Source organism: Aptenodytes patagonicus, chromosome 14, assembly GCF_965638725.1.
Source record: "Aptenodytes patagonicus chromosome 14, bAptPat1.pri.cur, whole genome shotgun sequence".
In the NCBI taxonomy this organism is placed as follows: domain Eukaryota; kingdom Metazoa; phylum Chordata; class Aves; order Sphenisciformes; family Spheniscidae; genus Aptenodytes; species Aptenodytes patagonicus.
This window is the reverse complement of record NC_134962.1, coordinates 4069161-4096645: the sequence shown is the minus strand read 5'-3', so window position 1 is coordinate 4096645 and position 27485 is coordinate 4069161. Positions and strand designations below refer to the sequence as shown.

The 27485-nt window shown below is 51.0% G+C and overlaps 1 protein-coding gene across 1 annotated transcript in view; it reads right to left on the bottom strand.

Moving 5' to 3' along the window:
- Positions 1-27485, bottom strand: part of LAMA5 (laminin subunit alpha 5) — a 95991-nt gene that overhangs the window by 27743 nt on the left and 40763 nt on the right. The window contains exons 3-23 of the mRNA XM_076352359.1: positions 26063-26180; positions 22011-22129; positions 21592-21762; positions 21017-21114; positions 15955-16070; positions 14904-15022; positions 13989-14079; positions 13080-13214; positions 12545-12607; positions 11034-11174; positions 10517-10654; positions 10130-10264; positions 9506-9640; positions 7478-7615; positions 7208-7260; positions 6917-7016; positions 6338-6390; positions 5830-5935; positions 5024-5123; positions 4668-4824; positions 2815-2953 (exon numbers count right to left, since the gene is read on the bottom strand). Coding sequence (XP_076208474.1) covers positions 2815-2953; positions 4668-4824; positions 5024-5123; positions 5830-5935; positions 6338-6390; positions 6917-7016; positions 7208-7260; positions 7478-7615; positions 9506-9640; positions 10130-10264; positions 10517-10654; positions 11034-11174; positions 12545-12607; positions 13080-13214; positions 13989-14079; positions 14904-15022; positions 15955-16070; positions 21017-21114; positions 21592-21762; positions 22011-22129; positions 26063-26180 — 2425 coding nt within the window. The remainder of the gene's footprint in view (positions 1-2814; positions 2954-4667; positions 4825-5023; positions 5124-5829; positions 5936-6337; positions 6391-6916; positions 7017-7207; positions 7261-7477; positions 7616-9505; positions 9641-10129; positions 10265-10516; positions 10655-11033; positions 11175-12544; positions 12608-13079; positions 13215-13988; positions 14080-14903; positions 15023-15954; positions 16071-21016; positions 21115-21591; positions 21763-22010; positions 22130-26062; positions 26181-27485) is intronic.

Here is a 27485-nt window from a genome sequence, read left to right as displayed (position 1 = left end):
AGAGGCTGTGAAGGGACTGGGATGGAAAACCTGGAGCTGCAAATAGGAGGCTACACTCAGGGAAGCAGCTCTGTAGTGCAGCGGGGAGTCCCGGCCTCCTGGTCTCTTGGCGCTGCTGTAGCAGATGCACCACAATCCCACACTGTCCCGTAAGAGAGACATTCACTCTGAATCTGCTCAGTAGCTTAATGGGAGAAAAAAAATAAATCACTGCAATCCTTAATGCTAATCCACAGCTCTCAGTGTGCTCTGCATCCCCGGACTGCAAAGCACGGAGTATTGCATGCCAAGGAATGTTTTGCCAGCTAGAGAAGGAAGGAACTCATCTGTGAAGAATTTATTCTGAGACCGACAAAAAGAATTGCCCAGATACGTTCTTCCTTAGAGATATTCTGACCCCAGCTCCACAGGCGAGATACCTGTCTTCTGGCAAACTCTCAGGTCCCCAAGCTGCGCTCCTCTCTTTCTTGCCAGCCACAGACTCTGCACCTGAGATTTAGACATTAATTTTAACTGACAGGACAGAATGGGTTTAAGGCCTGATCCTGCTGCCGTTGAACAGCTCCTTGGCTCAGCTGACACAGTCCCATAACCTCTGAATTCATTAACTTTGGATGCAGTAATGATACAGCACCTAGAAGCAGACTGTCTGCCTGTCTAGCAGTCTCAGGAGCATTTTGAAGAGCACGGGTGAGAAGGATTCACTGAGTATGGCTGCATGGCGAGCAGATGAGATGAAGGAGGAAGTGGGGAATGCGGCACGCTGACTATCCTGGTGTGGTACATGGACATCAAGGCATAATGCAGAGGACCAGAAGCTAAAGCAAGGGCTTGTGCTACTGCTGGGATGGGTCAGCCCCTTCCCATGTGTGCTAGCTCTGTGACACGCCTGCCATCAGCTGAGGCCGAGCCCTCGCTTTCTCAGATGGGAAGCAGAGGTGAGGATGCGAGGAATGAAGAGATTTCCCTGAACAGGCAATGGGATAGATTTCTTGACAAGCTGAAGTTTCACATCCCTTTGAGATGGTACGCAACTCAAACTGAGATGGCTTCTGGAGGTGGGGTGGGAGAAACCGGTCTGCAAATCACATACTTGGAAAAGGCTTCTCTTTTTGCAAGTCACATCTTCCAACTTATCTTCTTTCCGGGCTGTTTGTCCTTTACCATGTGAAGCCCATTCCACCCGGGCAGAAGGTGGCTCAGCATTTCTGGAGCCTATCTGGCCTATCAAGGAAGCTGCCCTCCCAGATCCCATTGCTGGTGCGTCAGTCTGGCAGCTTGCCTTCAGCACTAGAAAAATCAAATGTTGCTTCTGAGCAAGGAGGGAAACACATTATAAGGCAAATGAGCTCTGCTGCTGGATAGGACAGATTAAATACTTCCTGACCTTTGGTGGGATCCTAAAGCATGAGCATGGCTTATGCTTCTCTTGTCTTTCTGCTGCGTAATATGACTGGCCATAAAAATAAGCAGCTATTTTCCCCCTCAAAAAAAAGTAGAAAAATAGTATCTTGGCATTTCAAACCTTGCATATCACATCAAAGGCAAAATACCTTCTACGTCAATTCAAGACAGAGGAGAGAACTTCACACAATGATAAATTAGGTAGCTGGTGTCAACAGCCTTGTGCTGGGCACGTATGGTCTGGAGGAAGAGCTTCAGCAGGACAATGTGGCTGTAGCATCAGAAGGGGTAAAATCAATCAGCCAACCACCCACTAGGGCACCTGCATGGCCTCAGGTCTGTCCCCATGCAGTCTTGCTCATATTGATTCCCAGAATATTTGTTGTCCGGGTCTCTAGGCTTGTTCAGCCATCTTTTGGTGGCTCTTCTTCTCCAGCAGCTCATGGCTTGATGAGAAGACACTGCACCAGAGTGCAATGCCTGTATAACACATGCAATTCCACACCACTTCCAAATCACACACCATGTGTGAAACCAGCAGCCTGGTTTGGGAAAAGCGCAAGGCAAGGGCAGGACTGCCACATGAGGTCACCTGCGAAATAAAACCATGTCCAGCTGCCAAAGTTTGGATCCAGGTCCCAGCACTTGGCCCACTCTGGTTTTGTAGAAACTCAGCTCAGTTCTGCCTGGGGCACTGGGAGTGATCTTGTCCCATGCTGGAAAGGTTGTATCGAATCATACAATAGCCTTATCTCACACCAGCCTGGCTGATAACAGTCCTCAGTGCGCAGCCCCAGGACTGGGGGCCAGCTTGCCGCTGCTTTGTTAAATAAAGGGGGCTGCAAACTCAAATCAGCCTTTCAATTGGAAGGACAGGACTAATGGGTAAAGCCACATGGAAGTGTCTTCTGGAAAGGATGATGCAGAAGGTTGCCTGGGATGGGGAGGAGGTGGCGGTGGTGCAGGGGAGCAGAGCAGTCTGGGATCCTTACCTCTTCTTCGTGGCTGATAAGCTGTAATTTTGCCATACACAGTGGCCCCTCCTGAATTAATATACCTCAGGATGACATGGAACAGATAGAGCTCTGCCTCCTTCACGTCTACAGTGACTCTGATTTTATTCTGCAAAAAGCAAAAAAGCACACGGGGCACACGTCACTGGGGGGCCAGATCCTGACTGCCCACCCGCTCTGCGGGAGAGCCTTACCCGCCTGCCTACCTGCCTGCCTGCCTGCCTCTCTTCCCCCTCCCTCGCCATCCCATGGCACGGCTCTGGCCGGCCACCTGAGATGGGCACACTTGGGATGGGCACACCTGGGATGGGCACACCTGGGGCAGGAGAAGGGGCAGAGGAGCAGTGTCACAGCGTGGGATGCTCTGAGTTAGTCTAGAAGTGAAAAATGCACTTACAGTTGCCACAAACATTAAACTTTCCTTCCTCAACGACCGAGACCCTCCCTTCCACACTGGCGGGCCCCCGGCTGACGTAGCGGAAGACGAGGCGGAAGAGGTCGGGGGAGGTCACATTGAGAGTCACCACTACCTTGGGCTGGTGGGAGAGAGAAAGGGGAGAGAAGCAGAGCACACCTTCAATTACCTCCACCGCTGACAGCTACCAGCCCAAGCGCAGCCGCTCGGCTCACTGCTCCCAAAGCAACATGCCACAGCGCAAGGAGGAGACAAGCACACTGGCCCTGCTGCACAGTCATGGCACGGGCGCCTCGTGATGCCGTTCCTTTTGGGACCAGCCACCGAGGGAGCAACCTGCCTGTGGGAAGGGGGTGGAAAGGCTCTGCCCACATCTGGAAGATGCTGTGGCACAGCAGGGTGGTTCAGCTATCCTGGGGCACACGCCACGCCAGCGGAAAGGTTTTAAGAAGTTCTAGCTTTTGTTATCGGCATGTTGCTTTTGGGCTTAGCGTGCCGTAACCAGCCAGCAGGTACCAAACGCTGAAGCACCTGCGCTTGTTTTTATGGGACTCTGCCCAGATGCCTACAGTGGAGGCTGCAAATTGAGCTGGTGCCTCATCCTCGGGAACCTGCAATGCTAAGGACTAGTGGTGCTAAGGGAGTGTGTCACTGACGGGTGCGTCAGCCCTCCGCCTGCCTGAACGCTGTTCGGCAAGACCCCAGTTAAAGAGATGCTTAAGTCCAAACCATTTCAAAGGATCTAAGCATCTGCTTAAATACCCTCCTACAGGGCAAAGCTGGGGTTTGCCCAGGAAGACTCCTAATGAGGGCTCTGTGTTCTTCAAAGCTCCAGTTACACACCATCTTCCCACTGGAGAGCAAACTGGAAGGATCTTGCAGAGAGCAAACTACAGGTGAAACCTGCCAGCAGAAAGCCATGTGCTGGCCCTTCCATCAAGGCCTATTTCTATCTCAAATGCCAACACTCGATACAAAACAAAAGCCATGAGCTTGAGCATGAGCTCCATCCTTAAGCTTTAAGGCTGGGGTTTTCTCAAGGGAGCCTACAGGAGTTCAATGCCTAGCTCCTACCTATGAATTCAATGGGAAATGGCTACACATTTGGCCCCTCTGTTATTTTACCTAAGCATGAAAAAGAGAAGAAAACTGAAAGTACACGCACCAGAATAAGGAACATCTTATATGGGACAAGACTGTCAGAGAATCACTACCCTGCACCCCATCCCCAAACACACACACAGGCAACACTTCTGCGGGGGCCACGCAGAAGAAGAATCCACTGAGGAGAAAAAAGGGTCAACAGATGAAATAGCTTTACTTCTAGGGCTTAGACAACTCCAGGTTAGTGTAAACCATCATTACAGCAAACCAGCTAACAGCAAGAGCAGAGGCAGAATGGTAACAAGAGGTCCAAGCTGAACATGGCAGCTAAGGAGAAGCTAATTTATTTTTGGAAAAGGGAGGGAAGGTTATGCAGAGAGTTGCAGGAAAGAGCAGAGTCAGATGAAAGAGCCACAAGGAAACCCAGAGACAGTGTTTAGACATCCCTGTAAGTAATCACCAAGCTACCACCTTTGTCTAACCGGATTAGGATGTTGGGGATTCCCAATTTAGGATCTTTCCCCTCATCAGTCTATGCCGTCCCCAGCACTACAGGAAATATCTGTGCAAACAGGCTATATATACACTGTGCTGTTTATGTTGGCCATCATGTGACTTTGGGGGTTTGAGAAGCACTTGGGGTGAAAGATGTGTGCCAAAAGCACGTCAGTCCTCCACCAGCCGCATCCTCCCCAGGGGGAGCTGGGCTGGGCTGGAGACACCAGGCGTACCTGGATGGAGGACATCTGTGCGTATCCCCGCCAGCTGAAGCCCTCAAACTCCAGGGGGTTGTAGCCGAAGCGCACAGCCCGGCCGGCCGGCGTGGTGCCTTCCTCCAGCTCGAATTTCAAGTGGTGAAGGTCAGGGAAATAATGGTCCCGCGCAGGTCTGGGGAAGAGAGGGAGCACCGTTACCTGCTGGGCTATCTGGAGGGAGAGGTAAGAGGACACCTCTGCCAGGCACGCGGCTGATGTGGCAGCAGCCCAGACGATGAGGTCCCCATCCTTGTGGTGGCCAAGGACGCCATTCCTGAGGGAGCGAACAGGAGGCACAGCACCCTAAGGTGCATCTCCCGCTAGCAGCTTACTGGGTGCAGGTGGGCCCACGTGTGCTCTGCCGGCAGCGACAGGCTCCGTTCCGCTCCTCGCAGGATGGCCCCAGGGACCCGCCAACGTCACACCGGCAGCCTGTGGGCAGGAAGCGCCTGTTTACATTCTCGCGGCACTAACGAGCTCCTGGTCACTAATCAAAGGCGTGCCCCAGCGGGCGGGGAGGCTGGGGTTGCTATTTTTATTCTGTTGTATCTGTTTTCATATTGGCCCCAGCCCCAGTTGGATCAGCTCCTCTCCACCTCAGCGCCGAGCTATTTCCAGACGGCTGACGGCTGCATGAGGAACAAGCTCTGCAAACCCTCATGGCTGGGCGCCGCAGCCCTGCCGCCAGCAGCAGCCTTGCTCCCTCTTCCCAGCCCTGCCAGGACCGCGTGGGCCGGCTGAGAGCAGCCAGTTCTCCTCCTTCCCTGCTTCCCATGGGCATGATGGAGAACAGCAATCCTGACATGTCCATGCCCACCTGCTCCCAACAGGAGGAAGGGGTAGAGCTGCAAGGACATGGCCAGTGGTTAAAACACACCAGTTTCTGGCACCCAAAGGGGCACCTTTCCTGGCCTTTCATACCCCAGCCTGACAGACCTGTGTCCAACGGTGACAAAAGTGTGAACTCAGGTCTCCAGATCCACAGCAAGACCCAGCCCCTGCTCTGGGCCATGGTATAATCAAAAGCAAGAGGTGGGACATCTCCTGCCCCTTCTCTCCAAGGCCAACAGTCAGTTGGTATATGCAGAGCTGCTTGTGACCCCCCTCCTTCACCCAACACATCACAAAGGAGGCTCACCTTGGCAGCCAAAGTAATTTGCGTTCTCCATATTGAAGTAGCCGTCTTTGCACGCTGAGCAGAACTGGCCGCAGATGTTTGGTTTGCAGAAACACTGCCCGTCGCCCTAGGAGAGAAGCAGGCATGGAAGCTCATTCCCTCCCATTGCTTGTCACGGCCAAGCTGTTTCTCAGTTATTTGGGTCCTAGTCTGAGACACTGGAGAAGCATTTTGAGTTTCATGCTCTACACTGTTTCCTGTGCGTGGGTGGGCCAGATAAGTTAAATTACCCAACAATGCAGGCAAACAAAAATCCAGGCATCCTGGGCCAGACCCAGAAATATTTAGGTGCCTAATTTATGACAGGTCTTAATCCTATGTTCTCATGCAAGCCCAGACTGTGGTGCAGCCTTTGAGAGCTCAGCGTCAGGACAGGTCTCTCCAACAGCTGCTGGGAGAGACAGAGCTGAAACACTCCCAACACAGCATACACTTGGAGGTGCCTGGAGGCAGAGAAGAGCAAACCCACCTGCTGGCACTCTGCGATTCCGCTGATGGTGCCCTTGGTATTACACTTGCAGCCTGGAGAGAGGGAGACGAACAAGAAAGCCAGAAGATCAGTCAGCCCCTGAGAAGAAGCCTGATGGGGGACAGTACCCACACCACACCAGAGGACACAGGCTGGGATAAGAGGAGCTGGGAACTGGTCAAGTAGAGGGTAGTGCTGCACAAGCACTATGCACAAGCTCACACTTCATTTTGGACAGTTACTGTTGAGGACAACTGCCAAAGACATTTGCCTTTTCTGCACATTTGACCATGAAAACCTAAGTGTGCAAAGTCTGCAGGGAGGGCTGAGAACGACACAACTCATTGCACGAGCCCTGTGTTTCATCCCAAGCAAAAAGTTCCAGGCTCCAGTCTTTCCCCTCTTCAAGTGGGGGTTACCCAGACCACTCCAGCTTTGACATGTCACTTCAGGGTGAAGGAGGAAGGAAGGGTATCCCTTCCATCCAGCAGTGATGGTCCCCACTGGCTTGGGTTTGGGTCTTGCACCATTACAGCAGGGAGGGGACTTTTTGGGGCCATGCAAATGCCATTTCCTTACTCATGCAGCCGTAGGGGTTCTCTGGAGTCAGGTTCCAGTATAAGGGCTTGCATCTGTCACAAGCTGGGCCTTCAACGTATGCCCGACACGCGCAGGAGCCCTGGGGAAAGGGAGAGGGAGAAGAGAGCAGGTGAGAATTTGCAGCACGGTGGCTGAATGTGGTGTCTGCTACTCTGGCATGAGTAATGGCTGCTTTCAGGCTGTGCTTAAGGAAGGACTTGTCCCAAAGTGAGTAAAAGAGGATCACACAAAAATGACCTGCAGGGGTTGGTGGGTTCATTTGATACTCACCGGGGCCAGCGAGGGATCTGCAGTCACCAACCCTGCTGGGTTACAGGAGCCCACTAGAAAAGAGAGGCACAAGGAGGGATTTATAAAGAGATAGCTCACACCCCAGCTGTTCCTAAAGGGGGTTATTTCTTCCCTTGCAAAGCTCCTGGGGGATGATAAGCCTATTCCAACCCAAACTGTTCTATAATTCTGTGATTTACCAGCACCGCACTGCTATGTCCCAAGACACCGGAGTCCCCCCCACCCCATCAGGGAGGAGAAGGGGGCTACCTTCGCAGTGCGGAAATCCATAGGCGCCCGGCACGCAGCTATCGCAGCGCAGTCCCGTCACTTTGGGCCGGCAGCTGCACTGCCCCGTTTCCTGGTCGCAGGTGCTGTGCAGAGAGCCCTCCCGGGAGCACTGGCAAGCTGCAAAAGAGGGGAGAGCAACTGCTGGAGCTGCAGGGCACAGGGACTCCTGCATTCAAGGCTTCCCACCAACAACCTCTTTTGTCTGCCTGACCTTCACCACCATCAAAGCAGCCAGAAACATGGGTTATAAATAACATACACACTCATTCTTTGCTTTTGGTTAAAAACACCCCATCTTTTAAGAAAAACAATAGAAGCTGTAATGTTTATCACACCTATTCACATACATTTATGTGTATATTGGAAGGGGGGGAGAAGTACTGGTTAAGGAAAAGGGGAATGTGTGATCTCATCCCCTAAAGGTCAGCAACCAGTGACAGATCAGACCCTACAAAAGCCCATTTGCACCCAAACACCTAAGAGCAGCGTTCAGCCATCAGGGTCTGCCCTGTGGACGTTGTGCGCAGTCAGCAGGCCAACAACACAGCCATGGCACTGCCGGCAGCCGAGGGCAAGGGCAGGGCAATGGCTCTGCGGCTTCCTGCGTGACCTGCCTCCTGCGAGCACACGTAGAGATCCTGCTGCCCTATCGCATGAAAGGTCAGCAAGCTGCCAGGAAGCTGCCCATGCCCTCCTTGCCCAGCCAGCACTCCCAGACTGGCTAACAGCAAAACATTGTTCATAAAACAACAGATTAAAAAAACCCATAAAATCAGGTTCTCCCCCATTTTCCTTGCTGTGACTCCTCTACAGCTCGGCAATTTGGACACTGCTTTATGAGACACACCAAAAAAAAAAAAGAAAAAAAAAAAGTGACTACTGAACTCCTGTGAGACCATTTCATCTCTATGTCTCCAGCCTCTTCAAAGGCATATTTCCGGCATCAGCATTTGTGAGCAGTGCTCTGCCAGCTGGCCACCGCTCAGGCATCTACATTTAGTATGGTGCAAGAGGGTGATGATGCTCTTTTGTTGCTTCAGGGAAATTGTATCACAGATTATTTTTTAATGAGCAGTAAATTCTTGCTGGGAGACATAAGAGTACATCTGGCTTCCAGTCGGACTGCCGACAGGGAGGGAGATGGGGACACTGCCCAGAGCTGGAGAGGGCTATTCAGAGTATCTAGGGCCACAGGCACCTGCCACAGGCATTGCTTAACCCTGGCACCAGCAGCAGTGCCCAGGGAAGTGGGTGCAAAGCTCTCACCACGCCAGCAGACACCCTGACTTTGGGGCTGACACGAAATTCCAAATCCTGATCCTCATTGTTCACCCTGTTGTACAACCGTACTGCTGCTGGTTTCAGCACAGTTGCCCCTCCTGTGCATTGGCATGAACCAAGGTGGAATAAGCCCTAAAGACCTGGACGTGTCATGTGAGCCACAACTGAGCATCTCATGGCATCAGGGTATAATCTGAACATGTGGTTTGAGACTTTGCTGGGAAAATGTTACCCCACTCAGAGCCCTGCTCTCTCTGGCTGCAGGCACTCAAGCCTGAGGACAGGCAGATGCAATTCAGCACGTTTTATGTTCATCTGCACACACTGCTTTCGGAAAGAGAGTCCGAACCACAGCTGCTCCGCAAGTTGTAGTCTGCAGGTCTGTTTCTTAATAGGTCACTGGATTAGAGGCCATACGTCCGGACTGGGTTTTATTTCCAAACTGAGCAGGCAGACCCAAGCTCCTGCTGTTAGTGAATGAACTGGGGGAGACAAACTGCACAGCCTTTGGGGAAGCATTTCTTCGAGATGTTTACTCATCATAGAGCATGCCTGTCAGATGAGAGAGCCAGGTGAACCGCACACAGGAAAACTGATTCCTGCTGCAAGAGCCAACTATATTCATATACAACCCTTGGAGACAGATTATGGAAAGGAAAACCATTACAAAGTCAGTAGCAGCAGCTATTACCTTCCCTCCCCTGAGATCCGACGGTGGTTACTCACGTGTGCAGCTGGGGTACCCGTAGAAGCCCAGGGCACACTGATTGCAGGTGTGGCCCGCAAAATTCGCATGGCATCGGCACTGGCCAGCTGGGCTGCAGTTGTTGTCCATCGCACCCCGGGAATCGCAGGAGCAAGCTGTAAGAGCAGGACTGTCAATAGTCTGATGAAACGTGTGATCCATGGCCAACCACTGCTGGTCTGAATTGTCATTCAGCCCCACAGAAATTAGCCATTTCCATCAGAACTAAATTAATTTCTTAATCCCGTGGAAAGACAGGGAATATTTTCAGCTGGAGTCATGGCCTTATCAGGAAAATGCCACTGAGCATTTTTTACAGCCCATTCAATGTTCCTCAGCAGTTTAGTAGGTTAATGCACTAAAAAGACAAAAAAAGGCATAAGCTGAGACACCACGTCACAGCAGGGTTGTGATGAGGAAGTGCGACTGATAGAAACTGCTTTGTCTTTCAGGTTTTGGCATGATCCATGAACTCCAGAACAATCCTGCCAAATTCACAGTGCAAACCACACGGGTTTTGACTTTGAGAAACATCTGTCTTGCAAAAACAGGCATGTTTTTCAGAAGGTGACAGACCAGCAGGAACTGAACATTAATGTCCTTACCGTAGCAGTGCGGGTAGGAGTGGTGCCCAGGGCTGCACTGCTCGCACCGCGGCCCAGCAAACTCGGGTCTGCAGAAACACCTCCCGACGGAGTCACAGCCTCCCGGCAGCGTCCCGACTGCGCTGCAGCCGCATACTGCAACAGAGAGAAAACGTTTGCCCTGTGCTGGGAGCACGGGGCAAAGCTCATGGCCATATGGTTTTTTTTCTGAGGTTCTCAGATGGGCATTTAGGTGCTGCTCTAAGTGTTCAAACTGTCAATCTCTGCCCCTTGCATATACCCTCCAAAACGCCCACAAAACCACTTCCCAGTCCTCCTTCGAAACCCTGCCAGAAGAGTCTGGCTTTGTGTGTGCCCACCCAGGCCCATGGGAGGACAGATACGCACGCTGGCACAGCGGGTAGTTGAAGTAGCCGGGAGCGCACTGGTTACACAGGTGCCCTTCAAATCCTGTTCGACACAGACACTGCCCTGTCTCGTTGTCACAGGTGCCATCGTACTGACCGGGGCCAGAGCACTGGCAGGCTGGAAAACAACAAGGGCACTAGTAAATAAACAGCTTCTTAGTCTTTCCCCTTCCTAGGGAAGGAACCAGAGCGCCTGTTCCTCTGGGGTAGAAATGCAGTCGCTGGAGAAACCATGGGGGACACAGCTGACAGCAAGCATGCCTAGCCCGCAGCTCACATCTATAGGGAATTTCTCAAGAGTTCCCCCAGGCCGGGAGGACACTGGAGGGTCAGGGCTGGGTGGAAAATACCAGCAAAAGTCATGGGAATTTGTCACTTGGAAGTGGGGCTGGAGAATTCCTCCTCTCCAGTGCGAGCGGAGGACAGGGAGAGGCACGCTCCTCCCCAGCAGGGAGGCGAGCAGGGCAAGCTTGGGCCGCTAACCCCGAGTCACTCACACTGGCAGCTGGGTCCGTAGTGGCCTGGAGCGCACTGGTCGCAGTGTGTTCCCTGGAAGTTGGGTTTGCACACGCACATCCCCACCCGAGGGTCTTTGCGACAGGCATTGCCTTCCGTTCCACCGGCGTAGCAATCGCAGTCTGGAGCGGGGACACACAACAAGCAACACCACACACGGCTGTCAGTTGATGTCTGCCACTGGGCAAAGGTTCCATAAGGACAGGGAAGGAGTTGCCATGAGAGGCAACAGCTCAAGCATTTGCCTCCTAATAGCCTTCCTACCAGATGCAAATGTTTTAACCAAACCCTGCTCAGGCAACCAGCACACCTGGCTCTTGGGGTTGCAGGGTGGCTGGGAGACCTCAGCATCACACAGATGTGCAAGGTGCTGGACAGGCAGCAGGGCAATGCACAGGGCAGACAAAGGCTGCTTGCACAAGCCCAGACAGGGCTGATTTTGTGCAGCACTGCCCAGGAGTTGTGCGGGAATAACCAAAGCTTTCAGCTAACCAGGGTGGGGTCTGGGGTTTCTCTCTGGTCACTCCATGCTCAGCTGCATCCGAGACCTTCCTGCTGCCAGGGCAGGCGGGTGCTCCGGGCCAGCAGTGCTGAGGCCCTCGGCCAGCCCTGCCTTCACCGACAGCAGCAGTGTGGGGTGCTGGGCTGGGAGAGGGAAGGCCAAAAATCACCCAAGAACCAAAGGGTAGGGGAGGTGAGGAAATGAGAAGGGAAGTGAGAAATTCCATCTCAGGAAAGAAAAACCTATTTGGAAGGCACAGAGTTTAAAATATCAGAAGGAAGGAAAAGGTTATCTGGAGCGCACTGGAGAGCATGAGACAGGGGAGGACTCGGTGGGAAAAGAGATGAAAAAAAAGCACAAGGGAGGAAATGAACCGAGAAGAGAGCATCAGAGAAGAGGGAGGCGGTGGGGAGCAGGGATGACGGCACAGGGGAGCTTTCAAAACAACAGAGAAAGCGACACAGAGCGAGCGGCCGTCTGTGCACGCTTCCCAGGCGCCTGCAGCCGTGCTACCCGCAGCTTCGTGCAGAGGGGGCCATCGGCACAGACCTGCTGTGCTGTCCACCACATGGAAAACACAGGGCATGCAGGTGTGGCTGAAGGACAAGTTTGTATCTAAACCCAGAAGCTGAGATTTGGGAGAACCCAGCTTGGGTTCCAGCTCAGCCACAGCCCCTCTGTGGTCTTGGGGGGTTCCTTAAAGGGAGGCCAGTAGGGACGTACTCACATGGCCTGGACCCCAGAAAAAAGCACACAATCACACGGTCACTCTGGGCTAGAGTTTCCCTGTCTATAAAAAGGAGATCATTAAAACTTCCTTTCCACCACCCCTCAGCTGCCTCCTCTCTCAGAACCACTCTGTGTCAGGGCTGTCTCTTACAACATATGTGCCCAGTAAGCTGAAGACCTGATCTTGCATTGGGTGGTGAGATATAACAGCAATAATAGCATGGTGATTGCCAGAGCAGCAAGGAAAATTGCACTGCTTACTTATTATCTGTCCCGCAGGGAGCACTTGTTCTCCAGTATCGTTGTGAGCGAAAGCTGGAACGGCTATGCAGAGAAAGAGACATTGCACAGGTCATCACACACGCTCAAAGAAATTCTGTTGGGATACCAATGGGTTGACAGTCCCAAAGCTGAACAGGCTGAATGAAAATGTGGAACATGGAACAAAGTGCAGACATCCCACTAAACAAAGATCCATTACAACCATTTTTAACCTGGGCTCTGGAAAGATGTCTTTCACAGAAAATGAGAGATGAGACTCCAGCCAAATGGGAAGCTCACATTGACTCCAGAGAGCCAGGTTCAGCCCAGCTCAGCTCTGGTCCAGCTTCCACCGAAGCCAAACACAGGCTTGTTCCCACCTGCAGGAACTCTTCCTGGGACAGGATTGCCATGTGGCATGGGGAAAAGGCACCTGGAGAACAGCCCCAACTGGAGCTGTTGGCCCTTCCTGCACTGCTGGGTCTGTGGAGTCCCAGACCTGACCACCCCACACAGCCCTGCAACCCCCACTTACGGTAGCAGTGGGGGAAGTTGAGGTATCCCTCGGCACAGGCATCACAGTGCTCCCCAGTATAATTGGGCTTGCAGTAACAGCGGCCGGTGAGGTCCTCGCAGGTGCCATCGGTGAAGTCAGACTCACAGTTACAGCCTGCAGAGAGGGACAAGCCAGCAGTGGTTGTCACTAACTGAGACCCTTGGCCAGCCATGAGCACCACAGAAGCATCATTACGACACAGAGCCTCTATAAGATACCCCACCATCTGCTGTAAATTCTCTGCAAACATAAAAAGTGCAATTTTGCCTCTTCAAAAGACGTCTGGCTTAGAGGAACTGCTTCCACTGTGCTTGTCCCACTGCAGGGTCCCAAGTAAAGCAGCACAGCCCCAACTTGCTTCTCCAGGAGATCCCAATTTCCCTGGAGACATGGTGGTGGCACAGTGCCGCGAGGACGCAATGCAGAACAGCTGATGTGTCACAGCTACCAGAATGAGCTGGGCTCCCCAGCAAGATGGATATAACCCACTGCTGCCTAGAAATCCCTGTCTTAGGGCAAGGAGAGCAATGGTCTGCAAGCGCCAGCTGAAAGGGCACAGAGATGACAGCTAAGGCTGGATTGCCCTACAGGCAACAGCAGGGGTAACAACACATTTTTAGCTCATTCCAGCCTTAGAACATGCCACCGCTTCCGATTTCACGGATGCTGCAGACACACATATTGTCTGCATGTACAGATGGCTGCATGCACACATACATTTCTATGGGCAATGCCAACTGCAGCAGGAACCACCCACATAGCCACATGTCTTACGGTGCTGGACTCCCTACACCAGAAAAATCTCTCAGCCCAACCTTTCAGACCACCTTCCCCAGCGTCATCAAGTCCAAGCAGGCATCTACAGCCTGCAGAGGAAATCACACTCACGATAGCAAATGTACGGAGAGTCAATTGGGTGGTCAGGGGACCGGTAGTATCCTGGGATGCACCTCTCACAGTTAATGCCAGTGGTGTGATGCTGAAAGACAGTGGGTTAGAGGGGCATCAGTTCCTCCACCTGCAGGATTCACGTTCATCTGCCAGATTTACTAACAGCTTCAGGGTCCAGAGGGAGCAACTCAGAAGTGTCAGCACACAGAAGACCTAAATCTGCTCAAAATTCCACATACACTGATTTGAAAACAAAGCATTTCCTTCAAACTGTGTATCCTCCCATAAGCCCAGTCTGAGTTTCAGGTTCGCATCTGACCTCAAGCCCATTTCACTTGCTTCAGACAGTAAAATGTCCTGACCACTTTGTGCTAGGAGGACAGGAGCAATCTGTTTCCTCCCAGCAAGAAAGCACAGCTAGAAGTCACTCCAGTTTCATGTCACTGCATGAATTAACCAGCTCACAGTCACCTTGGGAGTGGAAGAGCTACTTTCCATCTTTCATTGGGAAGTTTAGAGGCTAAGGAGATTGGCATTTTAGTGGTCAGAGAGAGATCCAGAGAGATGGCAGCACCTGAATACTGCAAACTGGGCAGGGACTTCCCAATGTGCTCAGCACCAACCTGTCACTCCCAATGCACAGTGCCTCAGCAGACCTAACCCTAAAGCATCAGAAAGGTAATGGTACTACCCAGGGGACAGCTAGGAACCCAAGTGCTGTTTTCATTACTGGTGCACACTCCTTTAACCTATGGCAAAGAGACTGTATTTCCAGGGAGAGACCTAATTAAGATAACAGAGGGTGTGTGATGGGGTTGGTGGAGCTGCCAGCAAGGCTGAACTCTAGGGTGATAGCAGAAACAAACACAAGAATCTGCAACAGCCTTTTCCACGGGAGCCCTTCAGGCCTACCTGACAGTCAATGCAAACACCTCCCCCTTCAAACTTGTCTTCGTGACTTTTGCTGGCTTTGTGGTAATCCACCTCTGGGTCATAGTAGCAATCGTAGGCATGGCCGTTGCAATTGCAAGCTGAAAATACAAAGAGACGTTAGCTAAGCCACAAGTCCACGGAGGTCCTTCAGTCACCAGCTGGATGTCAAGATATGAACTCTTCCTCATGGGTTTGACATTGGATGGGCTACATTTCAATGAGGAAAGATGCTCGAATGCATCTCGGGGATTACACGATCACCCAAGCTCCCAGAAGTCTGCCAGTGCGAAAGCACAGAAGCAGCAACTCTCTCACAAAGTCTAGTCTGCAACGAAAAAAACACAGCAGGCACAAAATCAGAAGTAAAATATGTGCAAGCGTGTAGAGACGAGAAAGAGAAATTACCCAACTTTGGGGCCTCAAGTAGTCTGGTTTAGAGGGCAACGTTCTCGCCTCTTTTATCCCATCCGGGATGGAGGTGAGCTGTGAAGTTCAGCACATGGTGAGGGTGCTCTTTATAAACCCACAGGATTAAGATCCAACTGTCCTTTGCTGCCCTGCGTTCATAAGAGATTGTGTGATATAGCTGTGCTCCATGCTCTGCATTCCCAGTGCAGCATAAATTCCACTGTCGGCATTTACCAAAGGTTTCTCTAGACAAATAAAGATGTACTGTATGTAAACACATCCAAATGTAAGTCATCTTGGAGACAGAATTGAGCAACGAGACTTGCCTGCACGAACCCTTGGACACGGAGGAGGAACTGGAACATAAGCAGAATCAAAGTCCCCATACAGACCTAGTGGGCCTCCCTGTGCGAGCCTTGACTGAGCCTTGACTAACCACTGTGCAAACTGTCCTCTCTGCAGTGCCAGCAATCTCCACTTCACCCAGTGCCACACACCATAAAACCAACCATTTCGGTGCATGGCTCCTCTACACTGCAGCGTCAAGGGGCTGGTGAAACATAGTCAATCTGTGCTTTGCAAAACAGCTGGAACAGGAAGGAAAAACCCAACTCCAACTTACGCTGGCATTCATTTGCGCTATCAGCAGTGGCGGGCTTCCATGGGAACTGGTTGAAGCCGGGGCAGCAGCGATCACAGGACCCGCCACAGGTGTTGTGCTGGCAGTCACACTGCAGCCTGCAAGGGAGAGGAACAAGGTACAGCCAAGCCTGTGGTGATGACGGTAATGTGTGGGATGGGGAGCCGCCACGTAACCCTGCTGTGCATAACTATCACTAGTCAGATACACAAATAAGTGATATTTGTTAATCCAAATATTCAGAAAAAGAGGCTTCTAAGGCTTTTTTTTTTTTTAATTTTTGAATTGCTGTTATTTTTTTTCTGAGCCAAACACCAAACTTTGCTCTTCCAGTGCCAGCACTCTTCCAGCTCTACAGACAATAAAATGTGAAATGGTTGGAGGTGGCAGTGGTAGAAACCTGAGCTGAAGTAAATTAATTGAGAGGGAGCTGCGTGGTGCAGGGACATAAAGATGTCCGCACCACTGTGCAGGGGCAGCGTGAAAGGAATAAATGATAGCCCAGAGCCAGAGAGGGATGGGGCCACACGGGTCCCATCTGCTCCTCCAGGTATACCTGTGCTTGCAGAGAAGAAAGCCATGAAATTTGAATTAAGTCTTTCAGCAGATGCTGGCCCCATGCTCCCTGTGAAATGCACCTCCTGCTTTTCTCAGCCGGCACAGGCAGGGCTGTGCTGGGTAAACAGGCGGCTCCAGAGGCGCCAGGCAAGAAATCTCGACGGTCAACCGACGGATCTCGTCCCTGCTCGACCGCACCGGTGATTCATTAACATCAGTGACATCATCTCCAAAACTTCCACTTAGCAGAAGGCAATTCCCATCCAACACAAACGCTTTCTGTTGTATTAGACTTATGGATAATACAGCATGTTCCAGCTTTTATCTGTGCAATTACTCATTTCCCCTCAGGGCTGGTCTGCCACTCCCATCTCTCCCTCCTCCAATGCTTTTCCATTCAAAAGCAGTGTTTAAAAATAAATGTAATTTTTTAAAACATTAGAAACAAATGGAGCAGTCATTCTGGGTGAAATGCAGGGGTGCAGACACACTCTTCCATGGCTGCAGTGAACCGAGTGTTATGGTTTCCACCTACATGTATTTTTAAGATGTGGGACCTGCAAGTGTATGTATAGTGAATAGCCAGACAGAGGCAGCAGTATGGGACAAGTGAACTCATTTTAATGAAATATGGGATGATCTGAAAGTTCAGGGGAACGCGGGCAGGATCCACACTCAGCATGTTTGCTTCAGCCAAAGGGGTTGAGAGGCAGGAGGTCCCGGCCCTGCTTCCAGCCCTGCTGGCAGTTCTTGCCTTGCAGATGCCATGAAACACTTGGCCACAGTCAGCTCTTTGAGCACTCGTGATGCCCCATCCCTACCCACATTCACAGGCTGGGCTGTGGCCGGCAGAGTCCAGGCACAAAACCAAGCCCCTGAGAGGTTGGCTTAAGCCTAAGTGGCAGAAATGAGCCCTGAAACATTCACCAGGAACTTTGTTCTCCCCGTGTTTTGCAGACCCAATGAAAGGCAAACCTTGGCCATGTCTCTGTAATGAAACCACCTGCAGACCTCTCACGTGGCTGACTACCACTCAGCACTTCCAAGGAAACAAAATTTTACGGTTTTTTTTCCATGGCAGCAGCTGGAGATCAAGATTAACATCCATATACATATGTGTGGAGAAAGATGGTCACCGAGTCGGGGAACTTATAAACCTGCTGAGCATTGTTAAGCTCCCTAGCTGGAGGACGTGGCTCCAGCCATATACCCTGGTCTTTAATGTTCAAGATGTTTGAAAAGCACTGGTTCTGTTCCCAGAATGCAAAATGATGGCTCTCAATGAGTAAAGATGCACATTTCAGATGGAGAAGGAGCTATTTATTTAGTCTCTGCTGTCCAGTGTTAGCAACGACCTCTCGGAGAGCTCAACTATCATAGCAGCTTTATCACACCTCGTGCCGAGTCTGTGCTACTAATGAATTATGGACAAATGTGCATAAGCTACAATATTTACATGTTTCATTGATTGAATATATACAAGGAAGAAGAGGGAGAGGCTGTGTTCACATAGCACATATTTCCTGGTTGTCCTGCCGTAAAAAATAAAACCACCATCTTCCCACTGGAATTGATGATCAATAACAAAGACTATAAACAGTTCCCAGTGAGCAGCTGTGTCAGAGCTGAGAACAGCACACAAGTGCTACAGCATCTGGATTTGGCCGGGACATCTGAGTAGCACAATCAGGAAAAAAAAAACCCTTTCCTCTAACTGCTTCTGACTGTACTGAGGGAAAACCACCTGCAAAAGGGACTCACAGACAGCACAAATCTACCAGCACACATGGTGCTTCCCTTTCCAAAATGGGAAAGAGCAAGCTAGCATTCAGGATCCAGCAGTGGGAAAGCATCCTTGATCTCCTCCTGCAGATCTGCTTCTGACCAGCCAGGCTACTGTTGTCTTGCTGGTTATCTTCAGCATCAGGCACAGAAACAGCAGCTGGACTCTCCGGTTGTCTCCTGTCTTGCTTGTGGCATCCGTGATGGGGCAGTGAACCCACAGAAACAGTTGCTCTTATCAGACACATGCAGAGCACTTGCAGGGTTCTCCTGAGCTCACGTCAACAGCAGCCGTATGTTAACACACGATTCCTGTCTGGGCTCTCCGTCTGCAATGTGCCAGGTCCCCACGGATGCTTATCTCACTGCTCACAGGGTTTGCCAGGAGAAAGGTTTGTGCCTGATCCTGCTGGTGTTCACCTTTAACCAGGAGAACTTTCTGTCCCTCTGCTTAATTCAGCCCATTCGATCTTGGGGCAAAGAGAGACAGCTGTGAAAAGTGCAAAGGACCCTCGAGTAGGCTGTGTCTGCCCACACACTGTAGGCCCTTGCACAAACACACTCACACAGGGACCAGACGTGCTGCCAACTTAACACAGCTGGATGTGCAGCCTCTGTAACTTGGCACTTCAGAGAAACTTTCCAAAGCTGGATAAACATTATCATTTATGGCCAGGAAGTCAGCTCACGAACATGCTCCATCACGTCCTAAAGTCTTTGCCAAGATTTCTAGCTCACCTCACCTCTATCAAAGTGCTCATCCTGTCTTTCTGGGCAACAGGCACAAGAAATACAGGCATGTGCAGAAGAGAGAAGTTAAAATGAGAAGCAGAGACCTCCCAGACAGGCTGAGACATAACTGGGATTTTTAATAGGGCTGGGCCAATTCACATTCTTTGTCTCTCTCTATTTGCATTTCCTTGCCCTGTTGCTGTCACACATCAGCATCTGAAGAGGCAGGATATGTGCAGAGGGACACACCGCACCTCCTACTGAGACGGGTTGCACGGATTTCTGAAGGAATGATACGTTTCTGATAGCTGGCACCCATGACATGAAGGGACAGTGTGTCCGAGCCCCAGCTGCCTCTGCGATGCCTCTTGTCATGCAGCGTTACGGCAGGTATCGTCGTGCTGGCTCCGTGCTACATCAGGGCAGGAGGGGTGGGATGACTGCTCAGCAGTGCCCGCTTCAGCAGGAAGGCTGGACACAGCTGCTGCTGGAGCCTTGGAGAATGGCAGCGTTTCACCAATTACTCATTTTCTCAACTGAAAGGATCATATTTCTGCTGACTTCTCCATGCTCCTGGGCTTGCTAACAGGGTACAGCAATGCCATGAGCCGTTCTTCTATTTACCCAGCATCTTTGTCCTGATGTATCCCAAAAGGCTTTACAGATGTTAAGTGCTAACTGTACAAAGCATCCAAGTAGGAAATGTTTTCTCCTCCCGGCAAGTGCAATCTGCTCTGAGTGAAATGCAACAGCTGCTTACGAACATGTGCTGCAACATTAGAGCACAGTCAGGGGCCAAGAGCGAAGATGCCAAATGCATCCAAATGAGAGAGGAGGAGGGGAATTCTGGGAGGCAGAGACAGTCATCAGCAGAAGTGGCATTGAACAAGGATCCCAACACATCTCTCCTCCCTCAATTTTCCCTCCCTTCCTGAAGAGCCCCGAGCCATCGATATACCCAAGAAATGTCATGGCGTTTCTACGTTAAAGAATCACTTTGCACCATGAAGCCCTTTTGCTTCACAGTACACGGGTGTACTGTGCATCCAGCAACACCAAAGTCTAAAACAAAAACAAGGAACTGTACATTTTTGAATGTTCCTTTGAAGGAAGTTTATGAACTTCCCTTTGTCAGAGAGTTTGGCACACTAAGGCAGACTTGCTTACCAATACATCTTTGTTTTAATACTTAGCAGCTTTAACCTTGGCTGGGACTCACTGGAATTTTATTTTAGAAGATCCAAAAGCTCTACATGATCCTGATGAGAAAGAAATATAAGCTTCCCTCGTCCAGCTGACTCTACCCATCCCTTTCATAAAGGCAACGTTCAGGCTGCAAACAGGTGGCTAAGAAGCAACACTTTCATGGTTTGAAGCAGCTCTTTGGCATTTCAAGTTGCCAAGGCGGATGGGAAGAGTCCCATGAGCCAAAATGTAACTGCTTTGCATGCTCTTGTTCTTTCGCAAAGAGTAGCTGTTTAGCTATGTACATAACCAATTTAAGGTTCTTACGAGTAGAAATGGGCAGTAGAGTGTCTGGTTTCTTGGGAGACCATCTATTTATGAGAGCACTGCCCCAATTCTTAAGAAGCCGCGTGGGAAGCAAGAGACCTCTCTGAACAAGTTCAGAAACCAGCCCTGGGCTTTGACGAAAACCTCCATGTTCAACAACAGTATCGGCTTTGCACACCCACCCTCCCATTCCAGCACTCTGCTCCAATGGGGATGGCAAAGTTGTGGGCAGGGAAACCAGACCAGGAAGTTGATCTGGCTGAAAAATAACCTGACAAAATGTTTAAGTTTTGCTACTTTGGCTGGACCAGTTTCTAATTTGTTCTCAGGGCAGAGCCATGAACAACAGTGCTGGCACAGTTACGAGTTCAGGACAGGACACAACTCACACTGGTATCTTTCATTCTTAGTACAACAATTCAAACGCTTTAACACAGAACTAGGACTTTGAAAAATGTACCTGTAAGGATCATTAGGGTCTTTGGCATCACAGACGTCTGCATGGCCATGGCAGACACAGCGCCCTCCAATGCTGATATCTTTGATGCTGTAGTAATACTGGAGAGCACAAGAAAAGTTGGCCATTAATATCTTTATGAATAAGCTACATAACTGCCCCACTCAGGATTCAGCAGGACTTTATCCAGTAAAATGATGTGTTGGGATATTTCCCTTACAGTGACAAGCTGGACCTTGTAGGCTGCAATATCTGCCTATGGTAAGACCCACCACCACTAACAGAGCCCATTACCTACAAGTCAGGTCTCCCAGCACAGCCAGAAAACCACACGTGACACCAAGAGGTGTTTCCCAGTTTCACTTGTTGGTGCTAAGCACAGTTCTTCCCAAGCAGCCTCCAGCTCCAGCCACGGCAGCAGTGGCATCTGCTGCAGACGCCTTCAACTTGGGGAGCACAAGTACAGAGAGAGACAATCCCCACGGGCAACATCCAGGGATGTCTTCTCCCCAGAGCTGACATGCACAGCCCTCAAACACTTCCACCTTATTAGCAAGAGGTATCAATGCCTGCCTTACCCTCCTTGTCACCGTAGGGTCCCTTAAAGCTTTGCCCATCAGGTGCCCAAGCAGAGTGTTTGTCTGCAGGAAGCGCAGTCTGATGTTGGTGGCTTTTGTGAAATTCCGCAGGAGAGGAGAGTAGGAGAAGTTCATGGCTCCTGGGCGCCCATTTACCAGAGAGACAACAATCTGAGTGCAAGGAGGGAAAACAAATCTGTGTAATCCTGTGAGGTGGAAGGAAATTAATCTCTCCCTCAGCCAAACCCAATCTTTACCTCCCTTCAAGACGACTGAATCAGTTCCCTGCCAGTCTCATTTGGTTTAACTGAGTAGTTTAAGTGGCATCCAAAAGTCAAGAGGGAACCAATTAATAAGAGTACCTACAGTCACTGAGAAACCCTGGAAACTCCAGGGGATGAAAACATGCAACTGCTCACCTCCCCATTTTCTAAAGGCACGATCCGGGAGTATTCAGTAGTGCAGATGGCGTGGTCATCCTTGGTGATACGATCTACGGTTTGCAGTCCAAACTTCTCAATGCAGTCCCTCTTGGAAGCTGTTCATCAACCAGAGATGAGAGCAGCAAGAGAAAAGGAACAATTCAGAGCCCTGTCTTGATTTTCCCACACTGGCCAACCGGAGAGAAGAGTGTATACTCTTTGTTAAGCAATTACTACATACGGATTGCTTTGTATCATTAGCTCTGTCATTGCTAACATACATATACTCCACTAAGGGAGGGAGTCACTATGAGACTAATAGGTATGGTCAGAAAATCCCCCAAATCACTTCATTGCAGTAAATGAGGAAAGTGAGAATGACCATTGTACCTACTGCAACCACCTGCAGAGACACGCACCCCTTAATTTTGGCATTAAGCTCACAGTTTATCCAGCTTGAGCTCTAACCCTGGTCTGAGTTTGTTGCCTTGCTGGCACTGGATTTGCTACACTGCTTCCGCTGAGCTGAAGAAGGACTGTTTGCTGCTAGAGCTCTGCTCCTGATGTAGGAGCTTGTATCATCACGTTCACGTGGCTCCTTAACTTCTTGGGTAATTCCCAAAGAGTGAGCCACCACAGAACCATGCACCACAGCCACCGCTGCGCCATCTCCCATCAGGCAGGGTGGACACGCAGGTGTGGGGAGGGGGCTTGTGGTGTTTGGGAGAAGCAGAGTGACTGCCTGCAGGACATCTCCTTCTCCCACCTTACTCTGAACTCTGCAATCACTCTTAAACCAACGCTACAAAACAGAAATGCCAAAGCCACCCAGAACTGCCTCCTGGGGACAGCAATCAAGGGCTCCTGCCACTAAGTGGCAATGCAAGGCTGGCTAAAGCCAGGGGACAGGCACGGCCAGGCAGTCACACTGCTGGCCCTGCAACCTGCTTTGGGGACGCTGCATGCCAAGAGTCTCCTTGCAGCTGTAGGAGCATCCTGGCTTCCCTGCACAGCCACTCCTGCAAGTCCAGTGCCCTTGTCCGCAGGATGTCTGACATCCCTGTGCCGGCAGAGCCAACCAAACCACAGCGAACGTGCTGGGGCAGTTCAGGACTTGATTGTGCAGGGTGGTGAGCACCCACATCTACCCATGTAAAAACCTACACAGTGCCACTCTCAGGCCACTATCTGGGGCTGTTCCCCCAGGGAAGACCCTGGGACAAAGGCTGCTGCTCCTTCCCACTCCCATTCCACCTGCACCAGGAACTCTCAGCAGTGCGTGCCGAAGCACACATCACTGCAGCGCTCCTGAGGGTTTCTGTGGGGAGAAAAAGGAGGAAAAGGCAGCCAACACAACCTGCTGCTCCTGCCAGCGCTGCTCAGCTCACACAGGGAGCTGACAGGGAAATGTTAGCCTAATTCACAGGAATAATCCTCCAAAATCTGTTGCAATGTGCCTCCAGGAGGCATGCCCTTCACTCCACACGCTGCACTGGTAGGCTAAGCCAGGCAGGAGGAAGAGGAAGGGGGGAGCACTGAAGAGTTTCTGCCTCCCCTGCCTTCACCTCTGACTTGCACCCACCCACATCTCATCTCCAGCAACGTGGCCTTGCTCCATGAAACACTGTTTTGGCAACAGCAGGAGCTCAGTTGCATCCACAGGAAGATGGTGTGGAAACACTTAACATCGGGTCTCTGGCCGCCAAGCTTTGCTTCACCTGGTGCTTTTTTAAAGGCAATTTATTCTGAAGCCCCAAGCAAGGAGCCTGTCACCACTGGCTTGAGATGATTGATTTCCAGAGCACTGCCATGGCTGGGCATGGAGACAGGATGCTCAGCAAGAGCAGCTACTCAGGAAAACCAAAAAATTCCTCCAATTATTGCAAATCTACACAACTGTGTGAGCCAGAAGCCGGGCACTCTATCTCTGAGCTAAAACAGAGTAACCCATCAGCCTTAAACCACAGCAACGCTTTAAGGAAACAGCAGACTGGAGAAGCCTACCCTCAGAGGAGAAAAGGACAGAGCCTCACTCTGCGCTACGGCTGCCTTCCCCTCTGCAGTGGCACTGCCCAGCAAAGTGAAATGAAACAGGCTAATCCTGCACCCTGATCCTGCACAACATGATGAGCTGGGGCAGGCAAGGCTCTGTGGGCCTGGATAGACAGCTGGGACCGGGCATCTTTCATGTCCTGTCCCCATTTGAAACGCTGTGTGGGGAACCCTGCATGCGAATAAACACCACCATAAATCTCTCCCCAGTGCTCCTGCTTCTCCTTTGGTGGCCGAGGAAAGCACGGTGCCTCCCCGCCACGATGCATGGAGGATTCGCATTGCCACGGTCCCCCCGGCCCCCCTCCCCAAGAGAGCCCATCAGCTGCACCAACAGATGCTTTCCACAACAGTCATTTCTTCCCTCCTCCTGCAGAACTAAGACCAAAAGCACTTCAGCAGCCTGGCTGCCAGGCACAGGGCAGCCCAGGGAACTGAACACCTCCCACAATAAGCGGGGCTCGAGGGGCAGTACTCAGCCGGTGGGGATGGTGTCACGCACAGCAAGGCTTGCTGGTGTCTCTGGAGAATGCTTACATTTCTGCTGGCTGTTTTTAACCCTCTTACTGAACTGACTAGTGTTTTTATTAGACCACCTACAGAATTCCCCATGCCAAAAATAAACCTCTGCAAAGGACTTCTTGTGCTAGCAAATCTGGCAGGTTTTGGAGCAGGCACCTCTTTATTTCCATGGGAATTTTCCACTGTGCTGTGCCACTGCATGTCACCTCTTGAGGGGGGTAGTAACAGGGCCTGGTGTTGCGGGAGGGAAGACGACTCCAGACGTTACAGCATTGCCAGTACTCGCAGGAACAAGCAAGTGGGGCAAGAGCTCCCCGCTCAGCCCCAGACCATGCAATAACGTGACTGTAATGGGCCCCAAGAGAGGCTTCAGAGCTGGAAGGGAAATTCTCAGAGAAGATAAAAAAAAGCAAAGCAGGCAACTTGACAGCAGTAATTCCCCACTAACACACAGCAGAGGGGAAAACATCCGCACTGGAGAGGAGCTACCACGCTAAGGCAACACAGCGGGTAAAATGTCTGCAGCTCTTTCTTGCACAAAAGGCCAGCAAAGCTAAAGCACAGGCTGACAGGTAAGCCAGAAATATGAGCCTTTAGGGGCAGCCCAGGGCGAGGCCTCTGAGTGCTCTGAGGTCCTTCCTTGCCAGGTTTTAAGCTCTGGCTGTAGATCTCAATTCACATCTTCTCCCAATTACTGCTGCTGCTTCTGGGAGGGGCCGGTGGTTAACAAGTTCCTCAGCATCCGGCTACCCCATAGACCCTTTGGGAGAAGAGATTTGTAGAACCAGCTGTTTCTAAAGGGATCAGGTTTTAATCAGAGAATTGGGAAGAAGGGATTTCAAATGCACAGCCTGGATCTCTGCAGCCACCTTTCCAGCTGTCTCTCTCTGATCCCACCTTGCACAGCAGCAGGACAGTGGTTCCCTGCCCTGCACAGGCTGTATCCAATCCCTGGTAATGGGTAAGTGCAAGGGGACTGTTTTCTGCCTCCAGACTTTTCCGTTACAGCAGCCACTTGGAAGCAAGTTGCTGGTTTGCTTCTAGAGGAGCTGAAATATGCCAGTCTGGATATGGTACAGGGCAGAGACAGGGGAGGGCAGGCAGGAGAGGATAGGAAATCTCGTGTTCCAGAACTAGATCAGCAATGCCCAACCATTGACACTGGTGCCAACTTTGGCATCCAGAGAGATTTGGGTGGGCACCAATGACAATACTTTAAAAAATACATTTAGCCCCAGAGAGCAAAAAAGTTCTCCTGCTCTGAGGAGCACCACAACTTCACACAGCTGCTCTGATCTGAGCTTCAACTCTTGCAGCCTTACTGGGCAGAAGAAACAGAGGACATGTATCGCATCACAGCAATGACACAGAAACAGCTCCAAACCCAGCCCAGTACTTGCACAAAGAGCCGTCTTCACTGTGGCCTCGCTACCTGGCACTAAGCTGCAGTTCTCTTGTAACACTGCCATACTTACAGGCAAAATACTGCCAGGGCTCGTAGGTAAGGCCAAAGTCGGTAGATCGCTCCAGCACCCAGAGGTCAGGACGAGGGGAATTGGCAAATTTGATCAGGACATATGCCACGTGGAAGAGCTGAAAGAAAGGAACACAGAGTTAGTTGGCTGCTCGAGGCATCAGGAAAACCAGGGACAGCTTAGTGGGATCCAAGCTGAATAAACAAGCTGGCACTTTGCAGATCCTGCTGCTCACAAGCAGCCTGTGGAGCAAAATCATGCGTATCTAAAAGGATCGTGATACGGCACGGCTGCTGGAGAGAGCCAGATTAGGGAGCTCAGCTCCCACCGGTCCGAATGCAAACAAAACACAGACTTTGTGGCTACAGGCCGTACTCAGGAGGTTGTGCTGGGCTTAGACTTAGCCTCGACCTGAGCAGGCGGCACTATAAACCAGTGCCACTGCCCTATCAAAGCCCTACCGAGGGAATCTCACCCTGGCTTGGCAAGGCAAAGGCTTGGCCCCCACCACCAGCTCTGCAAGGTGATCATGAAAAGCTGCTAAGTGCTACGAAGCTGTTCTGGGGGACTTGGCTTTTGGGCTGTTCTTGGGGTAACAGCTAACACCCTGGACTGCCAGCCTGGGAACATCCGACTGCACCTTGCACATAATATCACAAAATCTGGTTTTTTTGGTTGTTTTTTTTTTTTAAAGGTCCTCTACATGGCAGCCCTGCTTTACCCACGCAACCTGTGTTTTTAAGTTGGTTGCAGAAAAGCCCCAGCACAGCTCCTCTTCCCCAGGTGCCACAGGGAGGGGGGAGCAGGACACCCACTTGGCTTTAGCACAGCTCTAACACTGGTCTGCTCCCATTTGTCTGGACACTGATGTGTGCACACACACCCTTGCCAAGAATAAAATAAACGTACTCTTTTAAAGAGCTAAAATGTCAGTGCTAGAGAGAAACAAAAGCCCCAGCAGAATTTCCCTTCCCCGGCTGGCACGGGCTCGCTCCAAGAATCCCCACTCCATCATCCTGTCACAAAGTGATATTTAAAGGCAAATAAAGTTCTCTTATCAGAGAAAATTCCTAACGTCAAAAACAACCCAAAAGGGAGTTTAGTGCTTGAAAAGCAGAGATTTATAGCTCAGGAATCCCTCCTCATACAAAGCTGGTGCTGTACGAGCATACATCCCCCAAAGACTAACAGGTACCCAGAGGGACACCTCTGCAAGGGGAGGAAAAGGACAGCTCCATGCCCGTCTCAGCCTGTCTGCCCCAGCCATAACCAGCTGCAGGAGGGCCAGAACAGCAGTCTGCACCTCGGCCCTGCCCCAGCCACACACATCGCTGAGCCAGAGGGTGAGTATTAATAATAACATGCCTCAAAAATAGCCCTGACAATCCATAGAAGACTTTTTAAAGGGAAAAAAGAGACAAGG